At 38.2% G+C, this 21,334-nt stretch overlaps 1 protein-coding gene across 5 annotated transcripts in view; it reads left to right on the top strand.

Annotated features, from left to right (window-relative positions):
• Positions 1-21,334, top strand: part of MAGI3 (membrane associated guanylate kinase, WW and PDZ domain containing 3) — a 263,749-nt gene that overhangs the window by 162,331 nt on the left and 80,084 nt on the right. For 2 of the 5 annotated variants that reach the window (XM_019956781.2, XM_019956783.2), the window contains exons 3-5: positions 1,827-1,946; positions 11,240-11,449; positions 19,871-20,045. In XM_019956781.2, coding sequence (XP_019812340.2) covers positions 1,827-1,946; positions 11,240-11,449; positions 19,871-20,045 — 505 coding nt within the window. Of the gene's footprint in view, positions 1-1,826; positions 1,947-11,239; positions 11,450-13,093; positions 13,162-19,867; positions 20,046-21,334 lie in introns of those variants that run through there. The other 3 variants (XM_019956780.2, XM_019956782.2, XM_070779772.1) reach the window with 2 other exon arrangements.

The raw sequence follows: 21,334 nt of genomic DNA, 5'->3' as shown, positions 1-21,334 counted from the left end.
TTATATCCTCTGTGATATAAAACAGATAAGAAATGCAACAGTCTTTGTTACTTAGAATGTTTCCTTAATCATTATTTTCTGAGATTATTACCATTAATCATCATTGTGGGTTTTTTTCACATTACAAGATATAAAAGCAATTAATAGCTTCCCATGAATTAATTTATAATATGATAGCGTATTTCCAGGGCCTGTGATGATTACATTTGTATAAAATTTTACTTAATTTATCTGACAACTATCTCATGAGTGCCTGCTATGGGATTTACACTGTGCAGAGAATTGGGGTATTGCTCTGAACCAAACAGATGAGGTTCCTGCATATTCCCATACCTATATGGGAAAGTTCTCTAAAGAAGCTTTCTCAATCAGAAGCTGAAGGATGAGTAGGAGTTAACTGGGGTAAGAGGGAAAGGGTATAGGAAGTCTTCCAAGGAGAAGAATGGCTTGGCAAAGGCCTTGGAGATAAGCAAGTATGAGGAACATTAAAAGAATTGGAAAAAAAAATTGATTATGGCTAAAGCCTAGAATGTGAAAGGGGTGAGGAAAGAAAGAAGCTGGAGAGGTAGAACCTGAATTTTGTATCAAGGATCATGGGAACCATTTAGAGGGTTTTTTGCTCAGATGGTTTTAGAAAAGTCACTGATTGCAGTTTGGTTAAGGTCTGTAGCTAGGATGAAGACAGGGTTGAGCTCAGGAGACCAACAATATAGCCCATTGATACTGATATGGATTAAGTGGATGTAAGAATGAAGACAAGTATATAAATCCTATAGGTGTTTAGGAGATGGAATCAACCAGATTTGGTGACTAGGTGTAGAGTAGAAGGAAGAGCCCAAGGTTACTTCTCGGGTTTCTGCCTTGGAGTGCTGTTAACAAATAGGTAGCATAAATAGAGAAATGGGCTTGGGAAGGCATCCTTGGCAGGACAATATCCTAACTGTTTCCAGGCTAACTACCTGGATATCTTGTTTGTATTTTCTGGTATTTGAAGTGACATTTCCAATTTCAGTTAAAAAACTATTGATTCTTGTCCGTGAAATTCAGTAAAGTACAGCACTGCTGCCATAGCTTGAATTTATATCCTGGATCTGAAGATTTTACTTTGGCGTTGAGTCCTTACTAGATAGAAATTTAGTGCTCAGTTGCTGTAGTGAATTTCATTAAGCAATTTGCTTGTGGCTTAATGTTTTGAAATTACTTGAAGAGAATAATGACTAAGCAGCAATATGTATAAAATTACATTTTGTGAATTCATACCTTAAGCCCTGAGCCCTTTATTAAGGAGTCTAAAAATAATTGCGTGGTTAATATTTGTTCAGGTTTTTTCAGTGGGGTTTATTAATAAAACAATTTTGAAAAGTTGTTTCTCTTTTTTATTGTCTTACAACTCTAGTAAGTAGAATATTAGTTTACATTTCTGCCAAGGAAAAAAAAATATGTACAGTAGCTACATGAACCTGAAGCCTTTCCTTGGTGGATTTACCTCTCCTTTAAATGTTAAGCATGAGAATTAAGGTTTAAAAGAATTAACTGTTGAGTCTTGGAAAGTTAAGCTTTCTTGGACACTAACATTTTAATCTTTGTAATTTTGAATTTCATAGCTATCTATAGATTTTATTAAAATATATTTACTCATCCTGTAGTATTATCCTACTTTGACCTAGGAATGTTAATTTGCCTCAAAGTCTCTTATCACTCTGGATACAATATATTCAATAGTGTTTCCCATGTGTTCTCTATAAACTGAATTTTCGAGTATTTTCAATATTTTGTAAGTTTAAAAGCACTGTACAACCTATTTTTTTCTTTTTTTCTCTCCTTAGGTACTACAAGGGCCCCCAGGGATGGGGAAGTACCAGGGGTGGACTATAATTTCATTTCTGTTGAACAGTTCAAAGCACTGGAAGAGAGTGGAACATTGTTAGAAAGTGGAACGTATGATGGTATGTCCCCAGATATTGACAACAGCAGCCCAGAAAACTGTCTGATTGATCGGAATTATTTCAAATGGAATTTGATCAGTAAAATACCACTTTTTAAAAAAGTTTTTTCTATTAGTCTTTGAGAGGTTTTTCTTTTGATTAGGCTATTTGTAATTTACTAATTAAGATGGGAATAAATGCATTCTGTGTTATTCTAAAGTTGATTGTAGACAGTGTACTAAAATCATTAAAGGTAGCTAGTTTGCAGTATTTCATAATAATTCACGTTCATTGTATTCACTCAAGCATTTGTGAGTTCTGTTTGTGGTTGGAAATAAAAATACTGTACCCTTTAAAAAATCTATTTACACTTTGGCTCTCTTGGAGAAACAGAGTATAGATTTGAAGAGGAAAATAATAAAAAGAGAAAAAATGGTTTTCTTTTCATAACTGTTTTCTCTACTCGATTCTAGGGAGTACTAATTTAAGATCAATTTCAACTTTTGAATGATTCTTTGTTAAATCTTTTTTATTTTCTGTATCTAACAGTTCTTCACTGGCAAACTTGTGCACTCCAATAGCACCCTGTACTTCTCCATCATTGCTTTATCATGCTATTATAATTGCCTTTTTCACAAGCTCTGTGAAAGCAGATGTCATGTCTTTCTTAATGTTATCTTCAGTTCCTAGAGATAGCGTTCAATAAATATCTGGTTGTGAATTCATCATATCCAAATATGCATTTGTGCTATCGAAAAGAGTAAGTCTTCATAATTTCTCTTTTTAGCTTTAGCAAGAGCTCAGGACAGGGAAGTCTTCATTTACTTCCTTCTTTTTCTCAGCAGTTTCATCTAGTCTGTTACCAATTGAATCTTTTCTTCCTTTGTAGCATCTTTCACACTGCCTTTCTTTATGCTTTCATCACCTCATTGTAGGCTCCCTGCACTGACTCATGCTGGCTCTGAGAGTTGATCTCATGTGTTCCAGTTTCTTCCCTCCCGCCAGTCCACCCTGCTCGTTGCTACCATACTAGTCTTCCTTGTCAAGTGCGGTTCTGGTCATTTCTCTTTCCTTCAGAATCTTTAATGATTTCCTCTTGCCTGCTAAGTTTGACCTAGCCACTCTTCCTGAGATTAGCATCCATGACTCATTCATTCATGTGTTATTTATTTGACCTTCTTTTATACTTTGTGCCAAGCACTACGAGAGGGACTAGAGATGCTGTGCTGAGCAACACTGAAATGATACTGACTTCATAAATCCTGTATCTTAGTGGGCAAGGCAGTCAGAACACAAACAAGATAACTAAATTGAGATGTTATGAAGGAAACAAAAGCAAGGGATTTTTAAAGAAAATAATAGGAATGTCTAATTTAGATAAGATGGCCAGTGGAGACTTCCCAGAGAAAATGACAGCTGTTTATTTTTTATTTTTGTGCAAATAGCCTTCTCTCATTCACTTCCCTCTTATAGGCAACCATTCTGATGTGTTTAATGTATATGTTTTGGTTTATATGTGATCTTGCAACATATGTATTGTGTCTTGTGTACATGTTTTTATTATTTACATCTGGACCATGTTCTGTATCTTACTAGTTTTAAACTGCTTTCACTTATTACTGTTTTTTAGATTCATCTGCATTGCACACATATGTAAATACATGTAATTCACTGTTTGGTAACCATTGCACGGCACTCCATGTTGTGAATCCATTACCTAACGTTTCTCCTATTGACGGACTTCCAGTTTGCCTCCAACTCCTCATCACCACAGATCAATCTGCAGCATCCTCATACCTGTCTTCTTACAAACCTATGTGAGAATGTCTGTGGCATATATATCCAAGAGCAGATTGTTGGGTTATAAGGTAAACATATAGTTAATATGATGAAGTTGTTTTGGGTAGCTCTGCAGTCTCTTTTCCCCAAGCAGGGCCATGGGGAGTTGTAGTGGCTTTAGTAATGATTCCACATCCTTACCAACACTTGGCACCATCCAGCTGTGTAATTTTGCCAGTCTGACAGTTATACAAGTGGTGTCTCATTTTAATTTTAGTTTCTCTGGTAGTCAGAGAGTTTGAGCATCTTTTCATATGCTTGTTTTTTGAACTTCTGCAAATTGTCTATTCATTTGCTTTGTCCATTTTATTTTTAAACTGGGATCTCAATAACATTTCTGTTTGTAAATATTTATATTAGATACTAATTTCTTATTGGATATTGATATTTTCTCCCATTGTGTAACCTAATAACCTTGTTCTGTGTTTCTTCATTAAACCAAAATCCTTAACTTTTGTCAATCAGAGTTACCACTGTTTTCCTTATGATTGGTGTTTTGAAATTTCATTTAAGAAGTCATTGTCTTTAATGACTTAAATTGAAAAGATATTCTATGTTTTCTTCTGTTAAGAACATGGTATATGACAAAGTGGTATTTTCCATATTATTAATTACTACCTGGTCAATTAAGAGGAAAAGCAAATTGAAATAACAGTTACCCACCATTCCACATCCATCAGATTGATAGAAATTTTAAAGTCTGATAATTGTGGTAAATGGAAATCCACATATACAACTGGCGAGGGTATAAAATGATGTAACAATCCCTTAGGAAAGCATCTTGGCAATACCTAGTAAATTTAAAGATGCACCTAATTCCGACCAAGCAGTTCCCTCTGTGGTTGCCTACTCTAGAAAAACCCCGTCGATGTGGATATGCAGACAAGTACCTGAACAGTCATTATCAATTCAGTTCAGTCACTCAGTCGTGTCTGACTCTTTGCAACCCCAAGGACTGCAGCATGCCAGGTTTCCCTGTCCATAAACAACTCCCAGAGCTTGTTCAAACTTATGTCCGCTGAGTCGGACATGCCATCCAACCATCTCATCCTCCATCACTCCCTTCTTCTCCTGCCTTCAGTATTTCTCAGCATCAGGGTCTTTTCCAATGAGTCAGCTCTTCGTAGCAGGTGGCCACTGTACTGGAGTTTCAGCTTCAGCATCAGTCCTCCCAATGAGTATTCAGGACTGATTTCCTTTAGGATTGACTGGTTGGATCTCCTTGCAGTCCAAGGGACTCTCAAGAGTCTTATCCAACACCACAGTTCAAAAGCATCAGTTCTTCTGCGCTCAGCTTTCTTTATAGTCCAACTCTCACATCCATACATGACTACTGGAAAAACCGTAGCTTTGACTAGACAAACCTTTGTTGGCAAAGTAATGTCTCTGCTTTTCAATATGCTGTCTAGGTGGGTCATAGCTTTTCTTCCAAGGAGCAAGCGTCTTTTTATTTCATGACTGTAGTCACCATCTGCAGTGATCTTGGAGCCCCCGAAAATAAAGTCTGTCACTGTTTCCATTGTTTCCCCATCTAATTGCCACGAAGTGATGGGACAGGATGCCATGATCTTAGTTTTTTGAATGTTGAGTTTTAAGCCAACTTTTTCACTTTCATCAAGAAGCACTTTGGTTCCTCATCGCTTTCTGCCATAAGGGTGGTGTCATCTGTGTATCTGAGGTTATTGATATTTCTCCCGGCAGTCTTGATTCCAGCTTGTGCTTCATCCAGCATGGCATTTTGTATAAGGTACTGTGCATAAAAAGTTGGCTTAAAGCTCAACATTCAGAAAACTAAGATCATGGCATCCAGTCCCATCACTTCATGGCAGATAGATGGGGAAACTATGGAAACAGTGGCTGGCTTTATTTTTCTGGGCTTGAAAATCACTGCAGATGGTAACTGCAGCCATGAAATTAAAAGACGCTTACTCCTTGGAAGGAAAGTTATGACCAACCTAGACAGCATAATAAAAAGCAGAGACATTACTTTGCCAACAAAGGTCCGTCTAATCAAAGCTGTGGTTTTTCCAATGGTCATGTATGGATGTGAGAGTTGGACTATAAAGAAAGCTGAGCACAGAAGAATTGATGCTTTTGAACTGTGGTGTTGGAGAAGACTCTTGAGAGTCCCTTGGACTGCAAGGAGATTCAACCAGTCCATTCTGAAGGAGATCAGTCCTGCGTGTTCATTGGAAGGACTGATGTTGAAGCTGAAACTCCAATACTTTGGCCACCTGATGAGAAGAGCTGACTCATTGGAAAAGACCCTGATGCTGAGAAAGATTGAGGGCAGGAGGAGAAGGGGACAACAGAGGATTAGATGGTTGGATGGCATCACCAACTCAACGGACATGGGTTTGGGTGGACTCTGGGAGTTGGTGATGGACAGGGAGGCCTGGCGTGCTGTGGTTCATGGGGTTGCAAAGAGTCAGACATGACTGAGTGACTTAACTGAACTCTGCATATAAGTTAAATAAGCAGAGTGACAATGTACATCCTTGACATACTCCTTTACCAATTTGGAACCAGTCCATTGTTCCATGTCCAGTTCTAACTGTTGCTTCTTGACCTGCATACAGATTTCTCAGGAGGCAGGTCAAGTGGTCTGATATTCCCATCTATTGACAAATTTTCCACAGTTTGTTGGGATCCACAGTCAAAAGCTTTAGCATAGTCAATAAGGCAGACATAATTGTTTTTCTGGAACTCTCTTGCTTTTTCTATGATGTAACGATGTTGGCAATTTGATCTGTAGTTCCTCTGCCTTTTCTGAATCCAGCTTGAATATCTGGAAGTTCTTGGCCCATGTACTGCTGAAGCCTCACTTGGAGAATTTTGAGCATTACCTTGCTAGTGTGTGAGATGAGTGCAATTGTGCGGTAGTTTGAGCATTGTTTGGCATTGCCTTTCTTTGGGACTGGAATGAAAACTGACCTTTTCCAGTCCTGAGGCCACTGCTGAGTTTTCCAAATTTGCTCTCATATTGAGTGCAGCACTTTCACATCATCATCTTTTAGTATTTGAAATAGCTCAGCTAGAATTCTATCACCTCCACTAGCTTTGTTCATAGTGATGCTTCCAAAGGCCCACTTGACTTCATACTTCAGGATGTCTGTCTCTAGGTGAATGATCACACCCTCATGGTTATCTGGGTCATGAAGATCTTTTTTGTATAGTTCTGTGTATTTTTGCCACCTCTTCTTAATATCTTCTGCTTCTTAGGTCCGTAATATCTTCTGCTTCTTAGGTCCGTACCGTTTCGGTCCTTTATTGTGCCCATCTTTGCATGAAATGTTCCCTTTGTATCTCTGATTTTCTTGAAGACATCTCTAGTCTTTCTCAGTCTATTGTTTTCCTCTACTTCTTTGCATTGATCACTGAGGAAAGCTTTCTTATCTCTCCTTGCTATTCTTTGAAACTCTGCATTCAGATGGGTTTATCTTTCCTTTTCTCCTTTGCCTTTAGCTTCTCTTCTTTTCTCAGCTATTTATAAGGCTTCCTCAGACAACCATTTTGCCTTTTTGCATTTCTTTTTCTTAGGGATGATCTTGATCACTCCCTCTTGTACAATGTCACAAACCACTGTCCATAGTTCTTCAGGCAGTCTGTCTGTCAGATCTAATCCTTTGAATCTATTTGTCACTTCCACTGAATAATCGTAAGGGTTTTGATTTAGGTCATACCTGAATAATCTAGTGGTTTTCCCTGCTTTCTTCAATTTAAGTCTGATTTTTGCAATAAGCAGTTCATGATCTGAGCCACAGTCAGCTCCTAGTCTTGTTTTTACTGACTGTATAGAGCTTCTCCATCTTCAGCTGCAAAGAATATAATCAATCTGATTTCAGTATTGACCATCTGGTGATGTCCATGTACAGAGTCTTCTCTTGTGTTGGAAGAGGGTGTTTGCTATGACTAGTGCATTCTCTTGGCTAAACTCTGTTAGCTTTTACCCTGCTTCATTTTGTACTCCAAGGGCAAATTTGCCTGTTACTCCAGGTATCTCTTGATTTCCTACTTTTGCATTCCAGTCCCCTGTGTTGAAAAGGACATCTTTTTTGTGTGTTCTAGAAGTTCTTGTAAGTCTTCATAGAATAGTCATTATAGCATTATTTGAAACAATAAGGGAACGAAAGTGTCCTTTATTAGGGGAATTAATAAAATTTAATTTGTTTATAAAAATGGACTGTTATAGATGATTAGAATCTACATGTATCTATAGGAATAAGTCTTAGAAATACAGTTGTACAAAAAGAATGTTACAAAAGGATATGGACAGCATACTGTTGAGAAAAAAAGATATGAAATGTTATAAACACTCCATGAAGCTTTTATTAAAACAGTAGTATTTATATGTTATGCTTCCCTTGTGGCTCAGATGATAAAAAGTCCACCCACAATGCAGGAGCCCTGGATTCTATCCCTGTTTTAGGAAGATCCCCAGGAGGAGGGCGTGGCAACCCACTCCACTATTCTTGCCTGGAGAATCCCATTGACATAGGAACCTGGCAGTCTACAGTCCATGGTGTCACAAAGAGTTGGACACAACTGAACGATTAAGCACATTTATATGTTATATACGCATATACATATGTCCTAGATGTATATAACATGCCAGGAAATGACATATACCAACATTAGGGTAACTCAAGGAGAGAATGGGAAGGACAGACAGGAAATTAGGACTTGAATTATATATATGAGTGAATATGTATGTCATTAAGGAGGGGGAAAGGGAAGACCTGAAAGGAATCTGGCACCAAGTTAGTATCTGGGTATGTGTAAATAAATTTCTAACTAGTCTAACATTGTTGTCCTTGATTTTATATGGGTTTAAAATATTTAATGGTCTATCGTAAAAATGAAAACACTTCAGAAAAGAAGAAAGAGAAAAAAGAAAAAACTCCAGAGTAGCTTCAAAAAGATGAAGAGCTTTTTTGTGAATAACTGTCTTTGGGGTTCACAAACTTTGTAATTCTATACCTTTCAGTATCTGAAATCTTGTATTTACCAACAACTCAAGAAAAATAGATCTAATTTACTTATAAGCAATGTTAGCTTTCTTTTTTTTCACCTAAGCCAGTAATTTTTTAAAATAAGGCAACTTTCAGAATTTATTATGAAGTTCTAAATTCTTGTCAGTGATTATGGATATAGCAGTCATATCCTGAATTTTTTTATAGTTTTCATTCTAGAAAAAAAGTTAAACCTAGAATTAGATAAGAGTTACTAACAGTATGTAATATGCAGTAAAAATGTGTTTTTAGTATTTCCTGTAAAACTACCATCCTTAGAAAAGTGGGGGGAAAAAAAGGACTTTCAACTTTCTCATAGTACATCCGGATTCCTTGGTAGTGTGACTGTTGGACATAATGAAGGGAAAAATGAGATCCTTGGGCATCCTATTCCCCAACCAAACCTCTTTTTGAAGAATTTCTGTGCCTTCTGTCCCAGAGAAGTGTGAACTGGATTTTTCATTGTCCCTTGCTTTACTTATGGGCCAAAAGTTTACAGAGATCCTTAGTCTGTTTTACTATTACTCTTTGCATACATTTGCATGATAGGATTAACTCCATTTCAAACCTAGATTTGGAAGCCAAGTTCAGTTCAGTTCAGTCACTCAGTCGTGTCCGACTCTTTGCGACCCCATGAATCACAGCATGCCAGGCCTCCCTGTCCATCACCAACTCCCGGAGTTCACCCAGACTCACGTCCATTGAGTCAGTGATGTCATCCAGCCATCTCATCCTCTCTTGTCCCCTTGTCCTCCTGCCCCCAATCCCTCCCAGCATCAGAGTCTTTTCCAATGAGTCAACTCTTGGCATGAGGTGGCCAAAATACTGGAGTTTCAGCTTTAGTATCATTCCTTCCAAAGAAGCCAAGGAGTAGTTGAATTGAGAGAGGGAAGATGTGGTTGAAAAGTATTTTTAGTTTGATTTCATTGTTTTGTCTTGAGCATTTTAATGACAATTCACACACAAAGTCAGATTTCCAAAGAAGTTATCTTAATACTTTCCCCCTCAAAGCATGCACGGCAAGGTAAACTTTGTAGATTTGCCTCCCGTGGTTCCCTGGTAGCTCAGTTGGTAAAGAATCTGCTTGCAATGCAGGAGACCCTGGTTTGTTCCTGGGTTGGGAACATCTGCTGGAGAAGCGATAGGGTACCCACTCCAGTATTCTTAGACTTCCCTTGTGGCGGGAGACCTGGGATAGGCTACCCAGTCCAGTATTGTTAGGCTTCGCTTGTGGCTCAGCTGGTAAAGAATCTGTGGGATCTGCCTGCAGTGCAGGAGACCTGGGTTCGATCCCTGGGTTGGGAAGATCCCTGGAGAAGGGAAAGGCTACCCACTCCAGTACTTTGGCCTGGAGAATTCCTTGGACTGTATAGTCATGGGGTCACAAAGAGTCAGACACGACTGAGCAACTTGCACTTTGCCTCCATGATATGGTGAATAACTTTTTATGCTTTTGCTTCATCTCAGAAAAGTAATCCATTTTATACCCTGTTAATTTACCTTATATGAGTAATCATCTCCTTAGGAGCCAAGGAATTTGGAGATTTTTTTTTTTAAATAAAAGAAGAGCATGAATATTTTACTCCCTGTCCTTGTTTATCTTTCTGTTACATCAGCAGAGTGGTTGATATAAGGTCAGAGCTAGCAGGAGCCACAAACTGCTAACATAGCTAGACTCACTGAATGATTTCCATCGTGTGTGGCTGCCTATTGGGGACTACATGGTAAACTGAGAAGGTATTCAGTTGTTCTCAATCTATTCTAGAATGTTCATTGTTACTGTAAAAATTACTGATTTTTAAGACAACATATTAAAGTATTTCTTGCTTTCCTGAGAGTAAGCAAATATTGAATTATGCTAATAAAGTTTCTATTTGTTCAATAAGTTTTCAGATAAAACAATATAATTAAAATGCTTAGAAAAAATTTTTAAAATTATGTTTGCATAAGCAGCCTACATTTCAGAACAGACTGGTAGGTGCTTAGTTTTATCCTTTGCCTGCATATTTCCTTATTTTACTGAAATAACTCATTATGTTACATATCAGAACAAAATTATTTGAGTTAGTTTTCTCCTCCTTTACTCCCACTTTTTATGCCAATTAGTCTTACACGAGAGCATTGATGCATTTAAATTCACAAATTAGGCCCTAATATAAAACCCATGCAAAGCAAGCCCTGTAGGAATAAATAACCTACATATGTAAAGTCAACTTCCTGGCCTTAGTACAAATAGTCTTAGAGTGTTAGATAAGGTTAGGTAATATATGGTGACGAGCACTTGAGAAATTAGTTCTTTCTGGTCTATCTCCTCCGCTTCCAAGAAAAAGTGCTTTCAGCTCCTTTTGGCCAATGGTGGGTGTTCAGAAACTTCAGTATAACAGGGCAGAGACACAGTAAGCCATATTGTTCTAACTCTCAATTCAACATTCAGTGCTTTCAGCTGCTGTTATTTGTCCTCAGGAAACTTCTATGGAACTCCCAAGCCTCCAGCAGAGCCCAGCCCTTTCCAGGCAGATCCAGTTGATCAGGTCCTCTTTGATAATGAATTTGACACAGAGTCCCAGAGAAAACGGACTACATCTGTCAGCAAGATGGAAAGAATGGACAGCTCTCTTCCTGAAGAGGAAGAAGATGAAGACAAGGAAGCTGTTAACGGCAGTGGAAATGCAGGTTTGTAAACAGATGAACAACTTCTGGCTGTTTCTCCTGGTTGACTTTAATATGACACTGAATTGGAAGTAGTAAAATTTTTCCCACAGCATAGGAACAGCAAGTGATGGGATTCTGAGTTCCTTTTAAAGTTTTGTGTGAAATTGTGTATCTCTGTTGACCATTTTGTAAGCTGAAGTTAGTTGTCCCAAGTGGCGGTTTTGGTAAATCAGTTATAAACTATTAGTACTAATATATGCCATTACCCCGCTGCTTAAAAGATTTGAGATTCATTTCTGATGCTTGAATGAATCTTGTTGACCTAAGTCCTACTTTACAGAATTGGAGCAAAATATAGACGTTTTAAGATCTAGCCTTCAACGAAAACAAAGATTTAGAAATATGCTGTTAAAAGTTATCTGAAAGGTTTTTAGCAATATTTTGAGTTTAAATTCTGAGTCACTCAAAGAAAATTTCCAAATTTGACTGTTACATTTTTCATTAAATGCCAAACCAATATAAATTTAATGACAGAGAATCTTCTGCCTTTGAGTGTCCCTAAATAACATAGTGATTCCTTAGAAGATTTTTATACTTCTCATTAATCACAGCAGAACTCATTTCAGTGCTATTTATTGTAATAATTTCATTCAAAACTCTAGAATATAAGCTTCATAAGGATTGAAGTTTTACTTCTTTTGTTCATTGTTGTACTCCTTAAGCCATAAACCATGCTTGGCATGTAGTAGAACCTTAAAAAAATATAATGGTGGCTCAGATGGTAAAGAGTCCACTTGCAGTGTCGGAAACGCGGGTTCAATCTTTTGGTCGAGAAGATCCCCTGGAGAAGGAAATGGCAACCCACTCCAGTATTCTTGCCTGGAGATTTCCATGGGCAGAGGAGCCTGGCAGGCTACAGCAAAGAGTCAGATACAACTAAGTGAGTTTCACAATCACCAATAAATCAAAGCATTTGATTATAACTCCAAATTTGCAGAATCTATTACCATATCATTTTCCCCAAGCATTCTGATTTTTTCCTTTATCAGTTATTAAAATTTACTATTATCTGTCCTTGTATTACATTCATTGCTGTGTCCCCCTTCAGAGGGCGAGTTCTATTTTATGGTCGTATCATCTTACATTGTTATGTCACATATATGCTCAATGAATTACAGCAATATATTTTGCTGAAAGCAGGTCTAAAAAGGTTTAGGTGAATTTACATCTAAGTCTTTAGGGGTTGTTAAGGAAAATCATCATATCCTAGAGTCTTATGATGTTGATGTCAACTGTGCTCTCCCACAAATTTACATCTGTTGACGTTTTTCAATGTTTAAGACATGGAATTAGAAACCATGACTCTGTCCCCAAATGGGAGTTATATGTTCTTAATTTGAAGGAAAAGAAAATGCCTTTTTTTTTTTTTGAACTTCCTAATGCAAAGCCTCTCTGTGAGCCCTGCAGTTCCCTTAGAGGTACACCTATCTGTGAGTTCCGTAGTTTATGCTTGTCATGTAAGACGGTTGTTAGACTAGAGGTTGCAGTCTCTTTGATATTAATATTTAAAGGAAATGTATCCAAGAGGGTGTGGGAGGAAGTTTGTATTCCATCTCTTGTGTGTAGGTACCATAAGACTCTTCCACATATATTTCTTTATAACAGAAACTATTCAGACTATTTTAAGGAAAAGTAAATACAAGACATGGCTGAAAGCCCTTGGTCTTTTCTGAGTAAGTACTAACCACAGTTGTTAACTTTATTTAAACTTGCTTTTTGTATTGCTTTGGGGGACTGGAATTCCTGTCTTGAAAGATCAGAAAATTGTTGGGGATGGAAGCAGTAGATGGAGGTTTATTTTTATATACAAGTATGTATATTATTTTATATCTTGTTGAGAATTAACACAAGAATGCTACTATACCCCAATAGGATGACATATGTTATATAATAATGCTAAAATTTTTTCAAAGAATTAGTGTTATATGAAACAACATTTTCAAAGTATTGGCTGTTAAGTGAACTTCTTTATGTAGTCTTTTCAAATTGTATTCAGAAAAGTATTATTGCTCATATAGTTGTTTCCACTTTTCTCTAGTATATACATCCCAAGAATGTAATTCCCTTCCAGATTGATTTATACATTGGGTACCTTTTAATTTCTGTCACTTTCTCTACATAGAGAATAAATCATATGTTTTATTGAAATTATTCATTCAACAAATATCTGTTGAGCACCTGCTAGACTGCTAAGTGCTAGGCATTGTTCCAAAAGCTGGAAATAAAGCGGTGAGCAAAACAGACAAATCCCCTGGCTTCATGAACCTTACCTTCTGGTGGGAGAGGCAGAATTATCCAATAAATGAATAACATATAGTAAGTTAGATAGTGCTAAAGAGAAAAGGCCAAGGAGGGGAAGGATAAAAAGTAGCGATGGTCAAAGTTGCAATTTTAGATAGAGTATCAGAGAAGACATCACCAAGAAGAGGATGTTGAAAGAAGTGTGAGAGTGAGCTCAGAATATCCTGAGGAAGAACATTCCAGCCAGAGGGAATTAATTATACTGTACAAATGCCTGAGGTGGGAGCATCCCTGGATTATTCAGACAAGAGCAAGGAAACTAACGTGGTTGGATACAATGTAGACAATACATTATATGTGGTTGGGGCAGACAGAGTGCTGAAAGAGAATAGACTATAATAGTAACAATGAGGTCAATTGTTGACCTAAATAATGGTGGCTGTGGGAGTGGTGGAAATGTGTATTATATAGGATCTTATAGGTCACTGGAAGAATTTTGCTTTTTATTCTGAGATGAGAAACCATCATGGTATTAAGTAGAAGAGTACCATGATAAAACAGGTTTTAACTTAACAGGCTCATTCTGGCTGCTGTGTGGAGAAAAGGGAGTAGGAAGGCATGGGCATATACAAGGGTATTAGTTAGCAGGATATTACAGTAACTTAAGTGAAAAATGACGACTTATACTCAACTCACACTCAGGGCTTCCCTGGTAGCTCTGCTGGTAAAAGAATCTGCCTGCAATGCAGGAAACCTGGGTTTGATTCCTGGGTTGGAAGGATCCCCTGGAGAAGGGAACAGCTGCCCACTCCAGTATTCTGGCTTGGAGAATTCCATGGACTATACAGTTAATTGGGTTGCAAAGAGTCAGACACAACTGAGTGACTTTCACTATACTCAGTGAAAGCATGAGAGGTAAGAAGTGAATCGCTGCTGCTGCTGCTAAGTCACCTCAGTCGTGTTCCACTCTGTGTCACCCCGTAGACGGCAGCGCACCAGGCTCCCCCATCCCTGGGATTCTCCAGGCAAGAATACTGGAGTGGGTTGCCATTTCCTTTTCCAATGCATGAAAGTGAAAAGTGAACATGAAGTCACTCAGTCATGTCCGACTCTTAGCGACCCCATGGACTGCAGCCTACCAGGCTCCTCCGTCCATGGGATTTTCCAGGCAAGAGTACTGGAGTGGGGTGCCAACACCTTCTCCAAGAAGTGGATTGAGTCAGTAACATTTGCCAACAGACTGTATATCAGGTATGAGACAGTAGTCAAAGTGATCTCGGAGGGAGAGCAGTGAGTGGTCCTGAAGAGAGATCTTAGTTCCCTGCCCAGGAATTAAACCTGGGTAAAAAGCCTCTTGATGAAAGTGAAAGAGGAGAGTGAAAAAGTTGGCTTAAAGCTCAACATTCAGAAAACGAAGATCATGGCATCTGGTCCCATCACTTCATGGGAAACGGATGGGGAAACAGTGGAAACAGTATCAGACTTTATTTTTTGGGGCTCCAAAATCACTGCAGATGGTGACTGCAGCCATGAAATTAAAAGATGCTTACTCCTTGGAAGGGAAGTTATGACCAACCTAGATAGCATATTCAAAAGCAGAGACATTACTTTGCCAACAAAGGTTTGTCTAGTCAAGGCTATGGTTGTTCCAGTGGTCATGTATGGATGTGAGAGTTGGACTGTGAAGAAAGCTGAGCGCCAAAGAATTGATGCTTTTGAACTGTGGTGTTGGAAAAGACTCTTGAGAGTCCCTTGGACTGCAAGGCGATCCAACCAGTCCATTCTAAAGGAGATCAGCCCTGGGTGTTCTTTGGAAGAAACGATGCTAAAGCTGAAACTCCAGTACTTTGGCCACCTCATTCGAAGAGTTGACTCGTTGGAAAAGACTCTGATGTTGGGAGGGATTGGGGGCAGGAGGAGAAGAGGATGACAGAGGATGAGATGGCTGGATGGCATCACTGACTCGATGGATGTGAGTTTGAGTGAACTCCTGGAGTTGATGATGGACAGGGAGGCCTGGCATGCTGCAATTCATGGGGTCTCGAAGAGTCAGACACGACTGAGCGACTGAACTGAACTGAACCTAGATGAAAATTTGGAATCTTCACCACCAGACCACCAGGGGCTAGAGGCTAGAAGCAAAGAGGCCCTTGGCTCTTGCTCTCTTGGAAAGCAAGAATGTGTCAAGGAGGCAAAAACTGTAAAAACAGGTACAGAATTTATTATTAGAGACATAGCACAATGTATATGAGAGCACCCAGAAAAATAGTTTATTTAACACAGAAATAAATACACATCCAGAGAGAAAGGGTATCAGTATCCTGAGTGAGGAGCCCAGTAAATCAGAAACTAGGCAGAGATACACCCCTTGAGAGGAATGCTAGCGTCCTGGCTGAGGAGGAGCAAAAATGTGATTTACATCACTTTCATAGGGCAGTCCTTCTGGGTCTTTGTTTCTGTTTGGCCAATTATCTTGTTTATTTCTTCACACCTGTCTGGTCCATGGACCCTTCCCAGGATGCATTTTTGCTAAGATGGATCCCACCACAGAAGCCTATGGGTGCATGTCTGCACTTATTATGGGGTGGTGCCCCCTCCCTTTTCAACCACCAACAAGGCTTCCTTGCATGTGCAGACAGGGAAGTCTTCCTTGACCTCAGGAGTGGTTTTATTCCTCTTGACCAGCACTAGGTGTCTGGCCCGGAGGCCCACTGTCTCCTACCTCAAAAGGCCACTCCAAGGGTTTTAACTTGAGTATTTGAAAGAATGGAGTTGCATGTTTTGAGATGAGAGGTTTTAAGAGGAGTCAGTTTGCATTGGAAATGGGGGCTATGGTTGGGGTATTTAAATTTGAGACGTTCATTAGACTTCCAAATGGAAATGTCTTGTTTAAAATTGAATTTAAAAGTCAGTCTTCTGGTCTGAAAATACATATTTGGATACCATCAGCATATAGCTTGTATAACAGTGACACCGAGTGAGATCACCAAGAGAGTAAGTGTAGAAAGAGAAAAGGTCCAAGGACTGGACCCTGGGAAAGCACTCTAATATACAGATATTAGGGAGACTGAGAAGAGCCAGTGAGATAGAAGGGACACCAGGAGAGTGTCATGTCCTGGATGCCAGGAGAAGAGAATGTTCCAAGAAAGAGTGATCCTCATGTCAGATGCTACTGATAGCTCAAGCTAGATGGGCACTGAGAATTGGTCATTGGGTGTAGCTATGTAGAGATAAGTGGTGACCTTGATAAGAACAGTTTTGTTGACAAGAGATCAAAAGCCTTGTTGGAGGAGTTCCGGAGGCAAATGGAAGAGTGGAAGTGGAGGTAACAAGTATAAACTCTTTGAAGGAGTTGTGGTGTAAAAAGGAGAGAAATGGAATGGGGTTGCCGGGAAACAGGGAAAGAATTGTTTAATTTCTTTTCATAGAATGGAGAAATACCTTGTTTTTATGTGGATGAATATGGTCTACTAGATAAGAAAGATTGGTGATATATGAGAGAGGGAGAATGAACTGCTGTAGGCAAGAGGGGATGAGGATATCTGCTAGAAACACAGAGTTCTTTCATAGTAACAGAAGTTAGAGTAAAATGGGCACAGTTACTATGTAGATATATATGATGGTGGGAATTTGTAGAAGTTCTCTTCCTTTTGTATTTTCTCAGTGAAATAGGAAACAGGGTCACCAAATGAAATTCGGGATAAGGCAGAAGATTTAAGAAGGAAGATATGAAAGTTATCTAGGAGAGTCAGAGTGAATGGACTAAAGAAATGTCCTGTGGTTGTCATACATCATTAAATGCCCTCTTGAAGTTAGTGATCATGAGTTAAAAGTGAACTAGTTAGTATCACCTGCGTTCAGCTACCTATACTGGTGAAAAGTAGGTGGAGAGTAAGATTTAAATAGAATTATAGTTAAGTCAAGCAATATGATAAAATAAGGTAGGGCAAAAGGCCTCAGAAGTTTTTTTTACAAGGGAGCAATTATAATGGTAGATCATTGAATTTAAGTTGGATCTATTTCTGCTTTATTGACTATGCCAAAGCCTTTGACTGTGTGGATCACAATAAACTGTGGAAAATTCTGAAAGACATGGGAATACCAGACCACCTGATCTGCCTTTTGAGAAATTTGTATGCAGGTCAGGAAGCAACAGTTAGAACCGGACATGGAACAACAGACTGGTTCCAAATAGGAAAAGGAGTTCATCAAGGCTGTATATTGTCACCCTGCTTATTTAACTTCTGTGCAGAGTACATCATGAGAAATGCTGGGCTGGAAGAAGCACATGCTGGAATCAAGATTGCTGGGAGAAATACCAATAACCTCAGATATGCAGATGACACCACCCTTATGGCAGAAAGTGAAGAGGAACTCAAAAGCCTCTTGATGAAAGTGAAAGTGGAGAGTGAAAAAGTTGGCTTAAAGCTCAACATTCAGAAAACGAAGATCACGGCATCCAGTCCCGTCACTTCATGGGAATAGATGGGGAAACAGTGGAAACAGTGTCAGACTTTATTTTTGGGGGCTCCAAAATCACTGCAGATGGTGACTGCAGCCATGAAATTAAAAGACGCTTACTCCTTGGAAGGAAAATTGTGACCAACCTAGATAGCATATTCAAAAGCAGAGGCATTACTTTGCCAACAAGGGTTCGTCTAGTCAAGACTATGGTTTTTCCTGTGGTCATGTATGGATGTGAGAGTTGGACTGTGAAGAAGGCTGAGCGCCGAAGAATTGATGCTTTTGAACTGTGGTTTTGGAGAAGACTCTTGAGAGTCCCTTGGACTGCAAGGAGATCCAACCAGTCCATTCTGAAGGAGATCAGCCCTGGGATTTCTTTGGAGGGAATGATGCTAAAGCTGAAACTCCAGTACTTGGGCCACCTCATGCAAAGAGTTGACTCATTGGAAAAGACTCTGATGCTGGGAGGGATTGGGGGCAGGAGGAGAAGGGGACGACAGAGGATGAGAGGGCTGGATGGCATCACTGACTCAATGGACGTGAGTCTGGGTGAACTCCAGGAGTTGGTGATGGACAGGGAGGCCTGGCATGCTGCGATTCATGGGGTCGCAAAGAGTCGGACACGACTGAGCGACTGAACTGAACTGAACTGAAGTAGGGCAAGGATGGGGCTGAGAAACAGGGAAAGGTAGTAAGTAGTAAGATTAAAGCTTTATAGAACTTGGTTGAATAAAGGATGATTGGAGTGGAAGTACTATAAGGATGACACATAATTATATCTAGGGCCTCTTCTAAGGATCTCTGATTCTGAGGCATTGCCTGCAGTGTGGAATTATTACAGATATATTATCTTTTAAGTTCTAGAAACAATCTTTAAGTATGTAAATTGTGAACTCCCTAGAGAGTAACCAAGTTTTAGTATTCTTACCTACATTGTGAACTTTGGGATTCTCAAAGGATTTTAATATCATCAAGAGACAATTAAATTCAACAACAGGAAGTCTATTGAGTTTAATTTTTAAAAGCCAGTATTATTTTAAAGGCCTGTGTTAAATGTGCACAAGGCAGCTTGATACATACAGCAGTTAAGGCTGTGGGCCATTTAAATTCAAATCCTGGCTTTGCTGTTATTATCTGTGTAACCTAAATGAACTTAACTTTACTGGGCCTTAGTTTCTTCATCTTGAAATGGCAGTAGTGATAATATATATGCACAGGTTTACTATGAGGATTGTGAGTTAATATATATAAAGCAGTTAAAATAGAGCCTGACCATGAACTGTAAAGGTGCTGCTGTGGCTATTATTGTTAGTGTAATGGTTTTCTTTTTAGTGTTTTTTTAGTTTTGTTATTTTTTTTTTTGTTAGTATAATATTGATACATTTATTTATGTATTATATTGACATAATATTTATATATTTAGTGTATACAGAATTGATTCTAGTGTTGATTTTTTGCTTCTTTCCCAGACTAGCTTCAGAGGTGCTGAACAGAGTTAATGTCAGCAGCAAATGAAAAAAAAATCAGTATATTTGTTTTTTCAACAGTTATAGCAGAATATGGACATAGCAGACAAGGAAATTTGCAGTATATATTTGGGCATTTTGTTAGAAATAGGACTGTTTGAAGAGAGTGTAACTTCTATCTCCTTTTCACACTCTTCTGTTTGAATAGCAGAAAATAGAGAGAGGCATTCTGAGCCGTCTGATTGGATAAAGACCGTCCCAAGTTACAACCAAACAAACAGTTCAATGGACTTTAGAAATTATATGATGCGAGATGAAAATCTGGAACCACTGCCCAAAAACTGGGAGATGGCCTACACTGATACAGGGATGATCTACTTCATTGAGTAAGCGAATGTTTGTGTCTTTTCCAATGTGCCCTGTCACTGCGCGGCTTGCCTTTACATTTTTGTAACCTAATTTTACAAGACTTCCATTTCTTTTTTCTTTCTTTAAAAATATTTTTCATGCAAATTACAGTTGATTCTTAATCTGTTTCCCTGGATGGTATTTCATTTTATTTGATATGGATAAAGAAATAATATGTTTGATGTCTAGTTTTATGAAGGTAGAATTAAAAACATTTATCACTAATAATGAAAAATGCAAGGAATAAAGGGTATTTTGCTTTGCCTTTTGTTTTTGAAACCTTTTGGATGAATTGTCCACCTTAATGAGCATTTCACAAAATATCATCGTTTGGAAGGAGGCCGTGTTTATTATCTCAGCTAAATATTTTCAGACCTAGATTTTGAGGTTGATGTATTCAGGTGATATAAATAATATAGGAGGAAAATATCACTGATCCTCAGAGCAATTGGTACAATATAAATTCACAAAAAATAAAACTATTGTATGAAAAAGCATTATTAGTATAAGTACATTTTTTGGTTTGTAAGATACCATATGTATTTGATCAATCTAAGATTTTATATTTGTACCTGAGAACAAATATTATAAATAATTATGCAAATATATAACATGAAGTATTTTTATGTTGCCATGCAGATATAATTCTCTTTAAAGTTCTTTGCCCAGAGGTAGAATATGAATGTAGTAAGGTAATAGACTATAACAGTTAAATAACAATTAAAATACTGCAGCTGAATTACACTCAAAAAATATGTATTTACTCAGAAAGGAATTAGAGGTGGGAGACTGAAACCAGTTGACTCAATATGTTCCAAATTCCACAGCTTTCCCATACAGTGAGCACTGTACTATACCAAGTGAGATTGTATTGTTTAAAAGATGTACATTTTATGTACAGTGTTCTTTTTTTTTTTTTTTTTAATACCATATGTGGTACTTTATTGATTACATTATACATTTATATAGGCATTAATGACCAGGATTATACAAAAATGGACAAAATCAGGTACGCTTTTCTCTGTGGACAATTTAAGGGTTTTTTTTTTTAAGGGTAATTTAGATTTTTGACTTTCATATTAACTTTAAAACTAAACCCCCAAATACAATGTAGAGTCACTGAAAGAGGCTAGGATGTCTTTAGAAGCACATTATGAGATAGAATCTGACAGTATTTCATCCTGCAAACAGAGGTAAGTTAGTACTTTCTGGGGGCAGAGGGGAGAATTTATAAAAGAAATGTTTTTGTCAGTAATCATTATTAAAA

Source organism: Bos indicus, chromosome 3 (genome assembly GCF_029378745.1).
Source record: "Bos indicus isolate NIAB-ARS_2022 breed Sahiwal x Tharparkar chromosome 3, NIAB-ARS_B.indTharparkar_mat_pri_1.0, whole genome shotgun sequence".
NCBI classification, from domain to species: Eukaryota; Metazoa; Chordata; class Mammalia; order Artiodactyla; family Bovidae; genus Bos; species Bos indicus.
This window is presented reverse-complemented; position numbering and strand designations above follow the sequence as displayed.